This window comes from Aythya ferina (assembly GCF_964211825.1).
Source record: "Aythya ferina genome assembly, chromosome: 2".
NCBI lineage: Eukaryota > Metazoa > Chordata > Aves > Anseriformes > Anatidae > Aythya > Aythya ferina.
In genome coordinates this window covers 18502497-18520165 of record NC_140297.1, presented here as the reverse complement: position 1 = coordinate 18520165, position 17669 = coordinate 18502497, and the positions used below count along the sequence as shown (strand labels likewise).

Sequence of the window (17669 nt, the reverse complement as noted above, 5' to 3'; positions counted from 1 at the left end):
GAAATACAGGTAACATCTAGGGTACCCTGAAAGTAGTATTACAACAGCATAGCACTATTTTAAATCCTTAGTAAGTGGATTCTATTTACAAACAAGCTTTCAAAATCCAGACATTTTTTTTTTTCCCCTCCAGTTATGCAGGAAATAAGTCAATTAGACTTACAGCTGTCCATATTAAGGACTGAATAACATCCTGTGGTCATTTATTTTATCCTGCATGTTCACAAAAAGTACACAAAAAACCTCCCCTCACCCTATTTTCCCTCACATTCATGATAAAGTATTTTCAAACAGCCAAGACGTTTGAGTCCCATTAAAGCTGGGGAAAAAATCAGCTTTAAATTTATTCACACTGCAGATGACCCTGGCACGTCTCCCCTTTCCTGTATGCAATACATTTCTTTTTGTGCAATTCCTGAAGTAAATCTCCCTCAAAGGTCAAGACTCTACCAGAACAACCTAAAGTACTCCAAGTGTTAAAATAAAGCTTTTATATAGTTAAAAGCGTGTTTTATATAGCCACTAACTCTAGCAAATGCCTTAGGACATGGCAATACTTTTAATTCTACCCTTTCCATAGGATGGGGGGGGAGGGAAGGGGAATAGATGGACTAGAGCCTTCCCCCCCCAAATAAATTATATTATCATTTTTAAAATATGTAAGGATAAGAAAACAACCGACCTGGCCACTCCAAGCACAATAGAGGTTGCATATGAAGCTCCAGTTGTGGTTGATCACGCAGTCCAAAATCTTGAACTGGGCCATGTCCTGCTATAGCGCAGACTGCTCAGACTGCTGCTGTGCTCTGACTCAGCTTTTGCTGCGTGCTGCTCGAGGATGCGAGAGCTATGCAGTAATGACATTCAGGAACAAGGACCTTCCTTCCTGCTCTGTCTCCCTTCCCACCCCAGCCATGTGTCAACTCGGCGAGATAAACTGACAGAACTGCCGAACGTTCCTCAAAACAACACTTCCGAGACTGTCAAATTATGCATTCTTGGGGGGAAAAAAAAAGAAAAGAGGGAAATAAGAACAAGCACAGTTTGAGTGTACCTTTTTGTATTTCCTTTAGTGACATTTTTTAGGATTTTTTTTTCCTGTTGCTGCTGCTAACAGTCTGAATCTCAATAAATGAGAACAATAATTCATATAGTAAATCTTAAACCTGCTTAGGCACAGCTACGATGATGGACACTGTTTTCAGGAGATGCGAAAGCTTTTCAGGACAATGATGGACACTGTTTTCAGGAGATCCAAAAGCTTTTCAGGAGATCCAAGCAACTCTTCAGCAGCCAGGAGAACTGCCCAAGTTTCACAGAAGTCATGGAGGTCCACTGCCTTCATGTTCTTAAATGGCAGGCTCCCTTTAAACCACCAGAGTGCTGACAGCACAGAAACACCTTTCATTAATCTGTGGTTTAAACACCACAGCTAGCTAACAAACCTTTCAGAAAGTCAGACAGTTTGATGCATCAGCTGTAGCTCCAAACAATTTAAAACTAGGATGTTATTTGTTGAAAGCACGTTAGGGCCCCAAGCACCTGCTCAGTGACAAGAAAGGACCCCAGCACTGACCCCAAGCCGAGGAAGGAGCAGAAAGAGCCCTGCAAAGCACAAATCTCAGCTCCCCCCCCAACCCATCTTAGGAAAATACAAGAGAAGCGATGTGGATGAGCAGGAGGGAAGCATCCTGCTTGCATCAGCATTCATGCACCGCCTCAAGGAAGTACATCTGTAATATGCAGAAGACTTTTCAGTCTTGAGAAAGTGTTGAGCAAGGGCAACAGGACCAGGTGGCCAATTCACCCTCTGTTTTAGTAACAGCCAAACTACTGAAAAGTACTTCAAATGTGAAAGAAAATTCATGCTACAAAAGCAGTCTGGAAGTAAAACAAACTCGTACACAAGGGCCAAACAAATGGCTTGGCCAAGTAGCAGCTTGTAACTTTGCAGGCGTTATACAAATAAGGTCTCGTTTGTTTTAACTGAACCAAACAAAAAACTTGTTCTAATTTCTCCTCCCAAGGGCCCTGGGAATTAATGCCAGGGTCCAAGCAAACCTCTTCCCTTCTCACCAACATGAGGAGTCTGAGGACTGCCAGGACACAGCTGAGTACAACAAATCTATGCTGTTTAAGATGTAAAAGGCAGAGCTTTTCTATTATCACTGTAATTATGAAAAAGGGAGAAGAGCAGTATCAATGTGACACTGGGCAAAATTAATATGGTCTCAGAAAAAAAGTACTTACATTGGGAAAAGAGCTTGAGATATTAAAAGCATAAAAACTCCTTGTACAAGTTAAACAGCACTGAAGCAGCCGGTGCTGACAAGAGGCTGGAAGACATGTCCTGCTTAGCAACTATTACTAGGTGGAACAGGCAGACTTCCTCACGGCACACATCCTAAGTGTCCCAGGCTGAGAGATGTGGGAGAGGGGGGATGTTTGGGAAGGTCCTGCTGAGCGGGGGATCCTGCAGAGATGCCAGAGCAGAGCGAGGCCGTGAAGTATCCAGGAAGGAGCTGGCAGCCTGAGGGAGCGGCAGGCAGGGATGCTGGCGGACCTCGAGGGGCAGCCAGCTCGCGGCTGAGAAGCGGCTGCACTGTGGAAAAACGCGGTCATCAGCTGCACAGGGTGGAGGGAAGAAGGAAAAGGAGATCTGGAAATCTGAGACAGGTTTGCTGCTTCATACCAAAAGCCATCAGCCAGTTTTAAAGCAGTGTTTTGGTCTGCAACAGTCTCCTTATTACATATAAAAAGTATTACATACTTTAAGACAAATAAAGTACTATCCAGTATTTATTCCTTCTGAAGTACTCAAACTCCTAGTAAATAGCCAACACCGTATTTTATAACTCTACTGTACAGTTTGATATAAGAAAGTCAGTCAGTCAAGCCTCAAAAACCAAGTTTGTATACCTCTTCCCATAAAATCAACAGCCATTATTAACCTTTAACTTTTTGGCATTAATTTTCAAAGTTTTAAGGAAATTCTGACCCGCACAACCCCCCAGTCCGGCCAGGGCTTATGTAATACTTACTGCAATTCACACTGAAGTGTCTAAATCCTTCAGATAAAAACAAATTACAACAGAAAGAAATAGGAGAACATTCTCAGAAACAGTCAGGATGGGCCTGAATTTGTTGTCACCAACAATCGGTATCAAAATGCTTCAATGGGCATGGAATGAGACAAGGACTGAAGTTTCTGCAAGCCTGAGTCTTCATTTAAAGTCCTGTAGATACAGGATGAGATCAGGAACTGCTACAAGAGCAGCACCCTCAATAGTTAAGTTGGTTTAATAAAACCTTAAAATCACTTCTTTCTTAAAATTCCCTTCTAAACCAGCCTGTGTCCTTGTAAATTTGATCTGCCAGTACTGAAAACCATTCCTGACAATCTCCAACTAGCCTGATGATTGCTCCTACTTACAAGAAAACCTCCTTCCTGGTACAAGGTTAAATCAAATTCCACTAGCTTAGCATTGCTCAATTCCTACCTCATTTCAGAACAGAACAGAATTTTCTTCGCAAATTACTGCTCCATGTCTGCTGGAAGCCCTTCTGTACTTCTTCTAGGCACAGTTTTGCTGAGAAGACTCTGATTTGAAGACTCTTGTGCAACTGCACAGGAATTTATGGAATTGCCTTCAAGGAGGCACACAGTAAACAGAGCACTTCCCTTTCTGTTCTCAACACACAATTTACTAATGCCTTCCTCAAAAAAAAAAAAATCGTCAAAAAAATCAATATAACCTATTGTAAACTTTTTCTTTTTAAAGTTGTGGATAGTTTTGGTTAAAACTTAAGAACACGGCTTCCACACTGACTTTCACACTGGAGTATGAAAAGGAAAAGGTCAACACAGCATTGAAAGATGCACTCACACCAGCAGAGAATGACAGAGGACACATACCAAGGGCAGCAGGCTCCAAAGGTCTCAGCATTCACCTGCCCAGGGTGCTCCCTGCCAGACACTAAGCTTTGATTGAAAGAAGATGACAATGACAGAGATGATTTAAGCAGGGTTTTCAAGTTTTACAGCTTTTATGGTCCACATAAAATAACGAAGAGACCACTTAAAATTGCAAGAATATAAAACTGCTGAAGCTCAATTATGCACTAAGTTGAAATTATGAACTAAAAAAAAAAAAATATCTATCCAAAGCCTCACATATTCTCAAAGATTGCCTGCCACAAAGTCTTTTGTTTCATCCCAGTGTTAAAAAGGATCAGGTTTAGGATCAAGCAATAATAACTCAAACTGGTAGCAACTAGCAATCAATGCCTAAGTGCCTTGGTATTGCACCGTTTGGTATTTGAGGAGTGAGAGGAGAGACACCAGGTGATGGAACTGGCCTGATCCTGCCTGCTACTGGCTTATAGGTCCGAAGCCATGCAGTTCAGTACTTGGAGTACCACAATCCTTAAAGAGGTAAATCCTTTATGGAGAAAACCCTTTTTCTCCCCCCTTAAGCCAACAGCATAATTCTAGTCAGACTCTCAGGACAGGGCGTTCCTATGCAAGAATGCACTGTGTATTTTTACATAAGCTAATACATAAAAATGACTCTTAAGGTTATCTTTTAGAGTCAGGCTTGGAAAATGTACTTTAGGAAATGATGACTGGACGGAGAACACAAGTGAACTGAGAAAGTCCTATTACAAGCAAAGTTATTACTTACTTCACCTATCTATCCAGTCCGGGACCAGCACTCCTGCAGTCGGTGACAGGAATATCATGGGCACTACCACACAGTATCACCACGAGGGCTTTGCGGTGCTCTGCACACAGTAACTAATGATTTCTTCCTTACAGTGGCATTTTAGTGGCTTCTAAATGAAAACAAATTATGCACACGCACAAGCAACAAATGCAGACAGCATCTTCCCTGGTTCCTCCCTTCTCCCACATCAGAGAATGTTTTCAAGCCTGGAAAGCAATTATTTTCACCAGAAGCTACAAGGTCCTAGAAAGGCCAAGTTTTGTTCACTCTTGTCTCAAAGGCAGATGAGGTAGAAGCCTTCGGGGTCCCCTTAGCTACTACAATTGCACAGTGGCCACTTGAAAGAACTTCAAGAGCATCTGAAACGTGTTTGAGGTTGCCAACACGGTCTAGACTCTTAATGAGGATGGTGAAGCTCCAGAGGAAGTCCGGCTCATTTTAGTCAATGAAATTAAGAAGTGAATACGAACAAAAAGGAAAAGCATGTCTGGAAAAAAAAAAAAAAAAAAAAAAAAAAGAGAGACACTATTTCCATTGCTTAGCTCAAAAGACTGACAATTAGAAAAGCTCTTACAAAACGAGTCAAGAGCAGGAAGAGGCTGAAATATGATTTCCATTCTGAATTCTTTCCTATCACTGGAATTCTTATCAAAAGCAATGAACACTAAAAAAGAAAAAAAAGAAAAAAAAAGAAAAAGAAAAAAAAAAAAAACAACAATACATACCAAAAACATCTCTCTCCATATTGAAAAAATCTGGTGTTTCCTTCCCTCTGCAGCAGCTTCTTTTTAGGATGCAATACAGCTAAGAACACTATAAACACAACAGATATCCCCAGGGGGAAAGAAATGCAAGTGTAGGACAGGTGGTACAGCACCAGTCAGGCTTTGTAAGGCGTTCCTACCAGTCTGGTACAACTCTCCTAGTAACCCCACCACCAAAAAAAAACATGAAATACACGGGACTTAATACTCCCTGCTCCATCAGAAATCAAGAGCAAAAGAAAGTAACTGAGGTCAGCATAAATGCAGTTTTACTTCTGCATGAATGCAAGTTTTACTTTTTAATCAACATACAAGCTCATTAGATGAATCAAAATACTTATTTGTGAGATTAATTCTGTAATACCCCCCACAAACAAAATCAGTTTCCAAATCACACTGAGTTGTTTCTAATACTATTTTAGAAGACATTACTAATGCAGAATGAGGTCCTCATCAATTTGGATGCAAGAGGATTTTTGAAGAGTTAGGGAGATACTGCTGTACACTTTCTCCATCATCTTGCTTCTTTTCAAGGAGGAGATGGGGCACCAATATTGATCTGAAGGCTGTTCGATTGAGTCATGGCAGAGAGAAAATGTCTTTTCCCTCGAGCTACCAGTTCACAAGTGAAGCTGAAGTACTGCCCACTTGCTTGGAGTTCAGCCCTTGTCAGTAAACTATTTTGGTGTTTTCTTACTCCAACCAACTTCTGTTTCCGATGCGATACAAAATGCATTCTCTCTTCCTCTTCATCTAACAATACCATTAAGCACTTCTGTAGCATTTGCCACGTTAACAAGATGAAACTCATGAGAACACAAAGGTTTTGTCAAACTATCGTGTTTGCAAGTGTATTTGCTAACTGTGCGCTAAGTTGCATTAGTCTTTTCACCTGGTTATTTCACATTATCTCCACAAAACCAAGAAACGCGCCATGACTTATTTTGAGCTTTTTCTCCATGGTTACTTTTTCGTGCCAGACCAAAACACTGGGACAAAAATAGCACAATGCTTACCGCCACCGTAACATACACTGAATTTGTCATCACGAAAGCGATGACTGCAAGCTGCATTACTAAGCACGTCTAGATTGCACGTGTGTCTCCAGAAAACACACTGTACGCAGTACACCAGGATGCAGTCACTGTTAGCTTAGAGAGCAGCAAAGTTTGGGATTTTTCTTCCCCAGGAACAATGGTAAAAGTGTTTAAACTACACCACATCAACTCATATGCATTTGGTAGCAACAGCAGAAGTACTTTCTTGCAGTGAAGCTTTTCTGTTTACAGCTGAACACGTACGCTCCTGCTGGTACAGCCTTCTAGCATCTACCACAACAGTACAGAAGCAGAACTGAAAGGCTCAGTGCTATGATCCTATCTGAACACACAAGACGCCGAGACTGGCTTGAACCCTCCCGGGGGTGTAATTCTCACAGAGGTACTTCCCGTTGTCTCCATATTCCTCGCTGTGCTGTGCTTGTGTGTGACCAGCTCTGCTATGTTGTGCTCCCAGCCCAAAGGCAGAGCTAAGTTACTTGCCTGGCCAACACTGGGCTTCAGAATCCTGAAACTTGCATTTTGAGAAGCTCCTTATGTACATTAGTGCATATATAAACACAAGGGAAAACATTGTCTTAGCTCTGGTGATTATAAAGAAAATCCTTTAAATGCACCAGGACATTTATTTACACAGCAAATCTATTATAATACAGTTAAGTCTTCTCAATAATCTAGCAATCTCTAGGTAGAAGATTTGGATAATTTGGATGAAGCTAATCACCAAGCGTGACCCCAGTGAAGCACCTTAAATTATAGCCCAATATCCTCTTATTCACCTGTGGGATGCTCAGGAGGCTGAGGTGTTTGTGTACCAAGGGACAGGAACAGAGAACTGCTTGAGCTGCAATAGGATCCCAAAAAGCAAGCCTCATCTCACACTGCATCAGAAGGCATTCTGCCAGCCTGATATGAATAAAGGCATACTCATGCATTCTTCGAATAAAGACTGTAAGAAGTTTTACAGCCAAAATTAAAAGTTATCACCATTGGCACAAACAAAAGCTATTCAATGCTATGACACTGTCAATAAAACATCCAGAGTTGAGTTGGTATGTAAGGATCTCAGGATTCCACTAAGTGATCTGCTTTAAAACACATCTTCCACCTCCCATGGGACATAATAATCTGCAGCAGACTGTTCCTCTACACCAAATAGAGATTTCAAAGTTCAGAAGCCTCATTTAATATACCGTTAAACTAGCTGAGCTCCTTCTGAAGCCAGTTAAAATGAGGAAATAAAATCTTCATTAAAATAAAATTACCGGAGCGTGTGTTAAGCAACCTGAATTTCTCAGCTTGCAAAATAATCTTCTCCTTCGCCTTCCCTCTTCCCTGCCTTCCTCTTCCCTCAGCTGGCAGGCAGTCCACTGGTGGAGCAAGAAGTGACGCTTCAGAGCTGTCAGGCAGAGGGGTAAGCTCCAAAACAAAGCTGAAGTCTGATTTTATACAATGCTATCATTTTTACTTCCTCTATTGCTCCAAATGTAGCCATGTAGGGGAAAAAAAAAAAAAAAAAAAAAAAAAAGGGCAAAAGAAGAGACCAGGATCTTAGTACTATAATCATTAAGCAAACACCATTTTCATGTCAAGAAATAAAAGACATTACAAGCTTATTCTGCTTCCAACAAAAAAAAGCCTGGGTGAGTGCAGCAACTTTGCAGCCTGTGGGGCCCAGGAATCCCAAACGCTCTCCTTGGCCACCACACCACGAGTGACCTCAAAGCACTCTCCCCAGGAGCCTTTCCAAACGCCTCTCTGCTGTTCCCACCTGTGGCCTCATAAATTTCAGGCTTGAGCACAACTGGCACGTTTTTAACGTTGCCTGAATGCTACAGAGCAAGGTGCCTCTCTGAAGCACCAACAGCCCCGCATTACTCCCCGGGCTTTGAAGAACCACCCTTAAACAGAACAGCAGCACACACACTTTCAAGCAAGTTTTAAAAAGATGACATTTAAAAAAATAACAAAACACTATCACTCTTACAGCTGGGGAATGTGTAAGAAGAGAGTCCTGACGAGACTCTGCCATTGACTGGAAGCCCACAGCTCGCCGAGGGGGAAGCAAGGGCTGCTTTGCTGGCACGTTCCCGTCCCCATACCCACGGACAGCTTCTGGGATGTTGGAGTACTGCAGAGCAACATTCCTCACATCTGCACTTCTATTTCTGTTTTGTAAGGGAATAAAGTTTAAACGTATTCAATAGCATATGTAAGCTAAGGGCTAGATTTTGAGGACTTGTTGAACAATTTGTCATATTGGTTACGGGCAACCTAATGAATGCAGTGCAAAGAACCAGTACCATGCTACAGCTGCAGAAGCCAGCAGAGGAAGAAGTGCTGCCACTTGTCACTCGTAGGGGTGGAAGAATTAAAATATAATTTAAAAAAAAAAAAAAAAAAAAGCTTAATTAATGAGTCACCTCCGTGACTGTTATGTCTGGCTCATTTTCTAACTGCTCCCAAATTTAAGTGAGTTCAGTCCCAGAGGCTAGTATAAAATTTTGACTCAATTTATTGCCTTACTCCCGTTTGGCTGAAGATAAGGCACCTCAACCAAACAGAAGTCAAACACCTCTGCCCTTTGCACATCATGGTTATCAATAAAATTTGAATTTAAACCCTACAGCCTTGCTTCCATACACTGTGCTTGCAGAGGTTCAAACCCTAGTCTTTACTTTGAAAAAATAACTCAAATGTTAAGCTCTATAAATGCCACCTGTCTAATAATCTCTTTAGGCAATTGGAAGAAATTCAAAATTCCAAATTTAACTTCAGTTTCTCCATCACCTTTTCATGTAGACCAAGCCCAGCTTTGCTCGGTGTTATCAGCTCAGTCATCTGAGGTATTCCGAAACTACCTTTAATTGTTTCCAGCATTTTTTGTTGGATGAGATGCGTGCACTTGATCAAAGCTCTTCCCCACCGTTGCGTAAGCTTTTGCCCTTTCACTGCTTCATGTAAAGATGGATTGGCTCAGAAGAAGATGCACTTTAAAACAATTCAACATTTTTCCAGCAAGCTTTGGAATTCTAAGAAGGTTTCAAGTTTATTTTAACAACAAATTTAAAATATCAAGTTACCACATGAGTAACAGAACTGACTTTGGACTCATGCGTCTCGGATCTCCCCCTCATTGCCTTTCTTCCCCCATATGGGAGGAAAAAATAACTTTTTTGGCTAGGCTGCAGTCATTCCTGTGCTGCCCGGCCACCAGCTTTCCTCCTCACCTTCAGCAAGAAGCATTAATCCGAGTTTGCCTTCCACCCAGCTACTGACAGGCTCTGCACCGCCAGGCACCTCCTATCTCCTTTGCTGCCTTTGCATTTGGCCAAAATTGGCCAACGAGTTCAAGAGTAACTGCAGAGAAATTAACAGGCGGGCAGACTGATGGCATGCACAAAAAAACATACCCAAGATATTTTTATTTTTTCTTTACTTCACTCCATTACATCACTCCTTTCCTACCATGTCTTTTGCCCAAAGAACACAGGCCCTGCATTTTCAGCTGTACTGCCCTCCGCTCCTTCCCCATCCAGCTATTACACAAGCCACATTCCAGAACTTTTTTGGGACATTAAATCATTCTCTATTCATATTTCTTCCATAACCCTGCAGTATTATTGCTGTCCTACAGCAATGTAGGAATTGTGATTTTCTCATGAGAAGTTACAAGGAAACTTGCAGTACTGGAGGCTAGCACGTTTAATACATTTCATTCCTTGTGTTAGTGTGAATTCTTTATAACTCCACAAACATCAAGAGTGATTAAGTCAAGAAGGGCCTGCAGCCCTATTCTTGTCAAAAATTACATGAGTGCAGGTGGAACAAAAGACAAGTTTTTCTGATCATCATTCATTTTCCAACTGGTTAAACTCCACTTTTCCCTCCATTTTCCATCTGTCTATAAAAAGCAACAAAAAATAACTGAAGAAAGCTTTTCTGTACAGAAAAACTCCAACTCCCAAAATATAGGCACAGCAAAAGGTGCCGTTGCACCTAACATTACAGGACATAGCTCCTGGAGCTGCATTTACAGAGCGTGAGGGCTTCAGTTCCTACCCCAGCAATGGGCAGACCAAACATCTCGTAAAGAAATTCAGAATAGGGAAATGCTGACTAGACAGATGCTACCAGCAGCAATGTGTTATATGCTGAAGAAAGGAGTACATTTGAAATCTCACCTGTTTCTAGAGTTCAGACAACTGAATGTATTTTTAGACAGAGTATAAAAAGCACTATGGAAAAGTAAGCACTACTGTAATGCCCGTCTAAACGATCAACAGCCAGAAGCCAGGTGTCTGAATTTGTCCATATATAACGAGCAATTACTCGTGGCATGAAAGAGGCTTGACATGATACTTAATTCTTCCTTAACACTGGAATTGAAAACCTTTTTATTTCTTAACCACAGGATAAAAGAAACTTTTTTATGACAAAAACAAACAGTATGCAAAACACAACTGTAGCACTGGTAAAGACCTGTTCTTCCTCAACTAGGAGCACTGCCCCATTCTATCTGCAGAGGAAGTCAACAGCTTCACCCTCTAGCCTCAAAATTTCAATTACACTGTGAACCCAGGGTAATTTTCTGTGGTTACCACTAAAGGGAAATGCACTGATTGCAGAAAACCACAGAATCAACACACTTAGCACCGCAGGGATGGTATCTAAGTAGATCTTGGTAATAATGTGTCGCCTAGAATTATGTTTTTAAACCTCACTTTGCTGGTGTAACAACTCATCCATCCAAAATTCTGGAAGAAAAAGTTCAGCATACCCTTGGAAAGCTGAGCTGAGCAGAGTGATGCATCTTCCCTCAACACAACATGCAACAGCACAAGTAGGCAGCATCTTACAAACAGAAGCCTGCTTGTATTAGCACTTTAGCTAAAACACATGGAATTCATCAGCATAAAAACTATTTAATGATAAACAAACTTCACTTACAAAATGACCTCTGAAACCAACACAAAAAACCTACACAATGCATGCAGGGCTTGTATGGCAGGCCTGGCCCACCTAACAGCTTGCTGCTTATGAGGGGAAAAAAAGGGGAAAGAAGGAGATCCTGTGCTCTGCCACATCCCATCACGTAATACCTCACCTCTCACTGATTTTGAGCTTGCCTGACACTTCAGCCCTGCAAACAACGGGTCTCTATGGGAAGGACATCTGAGCATCCTTCGGCTTTTGGAGAGAAAGCACATTGTGGCATGAGACCAGAAACCAGTGCAACAGCAGCAAGGTGGGCAGCCCCCAGGTCTTGAGGAGCCAGAGCCTCCTCAGAATAATGCTGGAGACACAACCAGGCCTCAAAGTAGGGGGAAGAAAAATTTCCTAGGGTCTAGAGAAAACTGGTCCGTAAGCAGCAATCTGTTCAACTCATAAAGACAAATATATAAGTAAATGAAAGCCTCACCTGAAACTAATTCCAGAAGCAAGGACCCATTCTGTTCCAGTCAGTGCAGAGAATGGTTGACAACTTCTAATTCCATCTAATGATTTTTTCTGATCAACTTTGTGAATGGGAGAACGGGAGAAGAGTATGTAAAATCCTACCTTGAGTGTAAAGATAATTTGGGGTGACCACTGTTGGCAGAGCTGTACCAAAACTCTGGCCAGCAGGGCTCCACCACGCTATGCTGGGAGTCATAACCCCGCTCCAACCCTGCTGACAAACATGCACGTAGCTTTACTGTTATTTGGAAACCAGTCATAGCAGTCATGGAAGTGATCTCACTAATAAAACGAAGGAAAAGCATGGTATCTGTGGCACAAAGGCCTAAATCACGCATAACTCCACCATCACCACTTACCATTCTTAGAAGCACACTGATCTCAGAATTATCTTTTCTACTGCTTATTCCTGAGATATTCCCCAAGTTTCGAGAAGAGAAAGACGGACACGAAAAATGTAAAGCACAATGAGGCGATTCTCCCACATAAGGTTAAATAAATAAAAATAATCCTCTAGGAAGCAGGTTCACGCCTTCACCTTATTTGAGCACTGATTCTGCAAACAAGTAGTTAAATACAGGAGCTACACAGGCAAGATAACTCTCAGCTGAGAAAGTCAACTGGATTCTCATTTTGCTTATCAGAACTTCACCCTCTGAGGTGAGGTGATAAAAGGAGCCATAAATGGGATGTGATCACCACGCCAGTCAAAACTCACACTGGAAGAAAAGCCATCTCCTCCTCGGTCCTTGCACTGAACTTCTAGAAGACAGACTTAATCCCGAGATGAATCATCTGTGGGGGTTTTTCTCCTACCCCTGGAACACCTTCATCTCCGAAATAGACGCCACCCACACTAGCCCAAAACAGCACAACTCTGCTGAGCTTCGTCTCAGAAAGCAGCACACGGGTGAGCCTCAGAAAGATGTCAAACCACACGCGATAAGGGAACGCGGCGTTTTGTGGTCAATCTATTTTCTTAATGCGTTAAAAGAACTCTACAGGCTTGGACAGCTGCACTTTCCTGGCTTAAACATATACAGAAACACCTTGTTTTTATTTGAAAATATATGCCAGTGATTTTTTTTTTTTTTTTTTGCCATGTAACAGAAGGTTGTTTAGAGGAAGAAAATCACTGTCAGTGGAGGGACAAGCCTGACGAGTGCCAAGCAGACAGGGGATTACAGCGACGTGCTTTGAAGATGACGGAGTGCGAGAGGTATGAACAACAAACACAACCAACCGCACCGCTGTGCTGCACAGGTAGAGCACGAGAAATACACCACCAGTGCTGCCCACAGCAGCCGTGTGCACTCTTGTTTTCCTTCGTTGAATTGTTTCCTCCATCCCCTCCAGAGCTTCCGAAGCAGAATGCAGTACCACAGCCTCTCTCAAGTCTGTTACCCATTTAAAAAGATAATTAATTCTTCGCCACACACTAAATAATGGAAAGAAACTCCAGCAATGCAGGGAAGTAACTGGTCAGAAGGAAGAGCAGAGGATGAGTAAGGGGACAGAGGGTGCCAGTCATCTGCATTTTTAGGCTACTCAGCACAAGTGGTTGAAGATTTTTTTATAATTATTTTTTAACCAAAAAACTGTGGGCTACAATGCAAAACTAATGAGAAGGGTAAAAATCTCACCCTTAGAGCAAATATGAAATAGGTACAGTAGCTCTTGAAATCTCTAATTCCTAATAATTAAATTTTCCTTACAGATTTCTATTTCTAGTGAGATATAAACAAGTCTTTAACTAACAAAAACCTAATCAAGACTGACTCAAACAACGTAAACCAGAAATTCAGGTGCACAAAGCCAGGAAGCAGCACATAAAACAACCTGAAGCAGTATACTTCAAAAAACTCAAACACTATTCACCCACCATCAAATTTCCTACGAGCGAAAAAACACACCACTCAAAATGCTGTTACAATGCTGCAGGTAGTTTAAGTGAGCTATATGCTAAGTCTAAAGTTAACGTGCCAGTGAAACCTAATGAAATTAATTTCAAGAAAAAACATACCATTTTAACAAGCACATCCTAGATCGCTCACAATCCATCAGACTTCTGTCAGCGTGTGGCAGAATACTAATACCACATCCAGAAATCCTACAAAATAAGCTACTGATTTCTTTTTGAATGTTGGGAGTTTTCAAAGAAGAACTTCCATAGCTGAATGTGTGGAATACAAGAAAAAATACATGCAGCAGAAACCTCTGAACAGGCAAGATGTTTGCAGTGGAAAACTATAGGTACTACGTAATAAAAAGCAAGTCACAAATTTAATTCCAAGTTGCTTATGTTTCAGCAGAAAGTAGGTCTTGATCCTTAAAAAAAAAAAAATCACTTCGTGTTATATTAAGTTCACATTATAACTTAGGCATGCCTTCTATCAATCCTACCACAGGGCTGGCATGCACACTGCGACCTATCAATCATGAAACTACTACACACACGCTAAGCTCCTCATTACATAAGTGACAGTAGTAGGACTGTGCAAAAACACCCAGAACTGGACAAGTGGCTCTCTTCTGGAGCTTTTCGTGTTCATTTTTACTATGTCTGTAGAAGGATAGTATATTGGCTAGCATTGTCCTTCAAGGGAGATTTATTTATTCTTTAATTACTATGTTGCTGCTTCAGATCAAATGGCAGAAGTCCCAAAATCCATAAACGTAGGGGAGTGTTTGTACAGAATATCATGCCAAACAGCCACACAAGACATGCACACCGCTAACATGCAGCAAGGGCTGAAGAGATGGCAAAATTCAGCTCATTACTTCCAATCAGATTTTGAATACGCAACAGGCATAAAACAGTAACTAAAAGTTACTGAATAGCAGGAACATAAGTTGCTGTTTCAGTTTTATTTAATAGTCCTTTACCAAGCCTCCTCGCTGATTTCCTTACTAATTTTATATTCTAGCATTTAAATTTTGTTATATGACGAAAAAGATTAATGCTCTAATGCAACTTCCTTTTCTCAGAGTTTAATTCCCCTGTGTGAGTTCCTGGTCAACAACCTCTAAGGGCAGTTCCTATTTTGCTTTGTACAAAAAAACAATTCAGAATGAATTCTTAAAAATGTAATAAAAATACGCCGGAAAATGATTTTAGTTGTAGAGCCTGGGATCTCAGTCCCAGCGCTGTCCTGTACCAAATGCCAACCTAAGCAAGCCGTACAAAAGCATCTTTGCCAAGAGGCTGGCCAAACTGACGAGGAGAGCATTGGACTATGGCCAACAGGGACAGGAGATGACTTGCATGGATGTCCTCCTCCAAGCTCAGAACAGCCCATACCAACCTGCAGGAAATCAAGGATGCCTGCCTTGATGATCAAGGAGCTTCTGGCTGAACTCAAATGAAAGAAAGAGGCATACAAAGAGCTGAAACAAGACCCAGGTGATCCAGAAGAAAGGCAGAGACACCATCTGAACACACAGCAATGGACTTAAGGATAGCAAAGTCCACCTGGAGTTGTATCTGGAAGGAACCTGAAGGGCAACAAGAAAGGTTTCCAAGCACACGAAGGACAAGAAGGTGGATTTATGAGTGGGAAATCATGCTTAACCAACCTGACAGCGATTTGCAAGGAGATGACTGGCTTGGTGCAAGAGGGCAGAGCAGTGGATGTTGTTTATCTCCACTTCAGAGCAGCTTTTGACACCACCTCCCAGAAACAAACAGATGAAGTCCAGGCTGGATAAATGAACAGTGACTGGACTGAAAACTGGCTGAACTGCCAGGCTGAAGGGGCTGTGACCAACAGCAAGAGGTCCAGCCAGAGGCCAACCTCCAGTGGCATGCCCCAGAGGCCGATACTGGGGCCAAGACTGTTTAATCTCTTCTCTGATGACCTGGACCATCAGGCAGAGCGTGCCCTCAGCCGAGTCTGCAGATGATACCGAAGTGGGAGGAGTGGCTGATGCACCAGCTGGGTATGCTGCCGTTCGGGTGGATGGCGACAGGCTAGAGAAACGGGCAAACTAGAGCCTCATGAAACTCAAAGGGAAATATCAGGTCCTACACTTTGGGAGGAATAACCCCCAAGCACCAGCATGAGGCTGGAAAACAGCCTCACATAAAAGGTCCCAGGGCTCCTAATGGTCAACAGGTTGAACATGGTTCACGGACATGCCCTCACGACAAAGGAGGCCCACAACCTCCTGGACCCCAAAGACAATACAGCCAGCACACGGAGGGAAGCAGCTCTTCCCTTCTACTCGGCCCTAAGATCACATCTGGAGCACTGTGTCCAATTCTTGTGTCCTCCCAGTACAGGACTGGTGTGGACATAGCAAAATGAGTGGAGTGAGTGGCCATGAAGATAATTAAAGGACTGAAGGCACTTGTCACATGAGAAAAGGCCGAGAGTTGGAGTTGTTTTAGCCTAGAGAGGCCTGGTGGACAAAGAGGGAGTTTATCCCTGTGTATAAATACCTGAGGAGGTGGGGGGATAGCAAAAAATGAGGAGGCAGTGGTGCCAACTGAAGTGACAAGAGGCAGAGGGTGGCCTGAAACACAGGAAATCCCACATAAAGAAAAACTTTTACCATAAGGCTAATTGAACAGTGGAAGAAGCTGCCGCTAGAGGCTGGGGAGTCTCCATTCTCTGAGACAAAAGCAGGCAGTACACAGCCCTAGAGATCGTGCTCCAGCTGCCAATGCTTTGAGCCAAAGGTTCATCCAAACGATCTGCAGCAGCACCTTCCAACCTCAGAGATTTAATGATTCTGGGAAAGTTGTTTTTAATTCCAGATTTTATTTCAAATGGTGTGAATGCATTACGCAACAGCTGCTACACACGTGGTAGCTACAGCCAAAATCAGGTTCAGACTTGGTTGGTTGTTGTTTGTTTTTTTTGCCATTATGTTCTGGTTCGTATCTCTAACAGACTATTCATGTACAATGCACTTTCCCTGATGATATGCAGTATAAAGGTGTTTTCTTCTTTGTCGCCCTCATCTAGTTTTACCAGAAGTATGCTATTCACACAAGTGTCACCCCTTTCTCAAGCTTCTGGCTTCAGCAATCGCTTGCAGGATCTGCAGTTGCAACATACAACCACGTGTGTCCAGAGATGGGAGGAGGAAGCAGAGGAGAAAACTCACTCTGATACTGATCTCAGAGAGCCAGAAGCTCTTGAGTCACAAAAAGGTCTAGTACCAAGAACTAACTGCATCAGGTATGACAGTGGTTTACAGGCTCCAATTTTATAAGAAGGCTTTTCAACAAGGTGTATTCTCACAGTAACACAACTCATTATTCACACACCAACAGGAGACGGGAAAAAATGCACTGAATATTTAGAGATGGCTACAAAGAGCTGCAAAAGGATTACACAACTGAAGGACAGATAAAATGCAGTAGCAATAAAAAACCCTAAAAGCAGTATTTCCTAACACAGCATTACTACATTCTTACTGCTTTCCCAACTCAGTGTTTAGGTAGCACATAGAGCCCACTGTTGTTTCCAGGTGAGATACCTATACCCTTTGCACACAAGGCTTCTGTAAGATTCATTTACCAAATATCAGATTTTTGCTTTGTTAAAGTTGAAAAAAACAGCGAAGAGGTAATTCTCTTAAAACAGGCAGATTTTGTTGATGCTGGAAGGAGACACCTCAGATTAAATATAATTTGAGGAAATATCTACAGC

General features: G+C 42.1%; 1 protein-coding gene across 6 annotated transcripts in view; it reads right to left on the bottom strand.

The window, feature by feature from the left end:
- Window positions 1-17669, bottom strand: part of ARHGAP21 (Rho GTPase activating protein 21) — a 117769-nt gene that overhangs the window by 86837 nt on the left and 13263 nt on the right. For 2 of the 6 annotated variants that reach the window (XM_084510264.1, XM_084510266.1), the window contains exon 1: window positions 683-805. The exons of 2 other annotated variants lie outside the window; for them this stretch is intronic. In XM_084510264.1, coding sequence (XP_084366390.1) covers window positions 683-766 — 84 coding nt within the window. In that variant the 5' untranslated portion in view covers window positions 767-805. Of the gene's footprint in view, window positions 1-682; window positions 807-3500; window positions 3582-17669 lie in introns of those variants that run through there. 2 more of the 6 variants (XM_084510269.1, XM_084510268.1) reach the window with 2 other exon arrangements.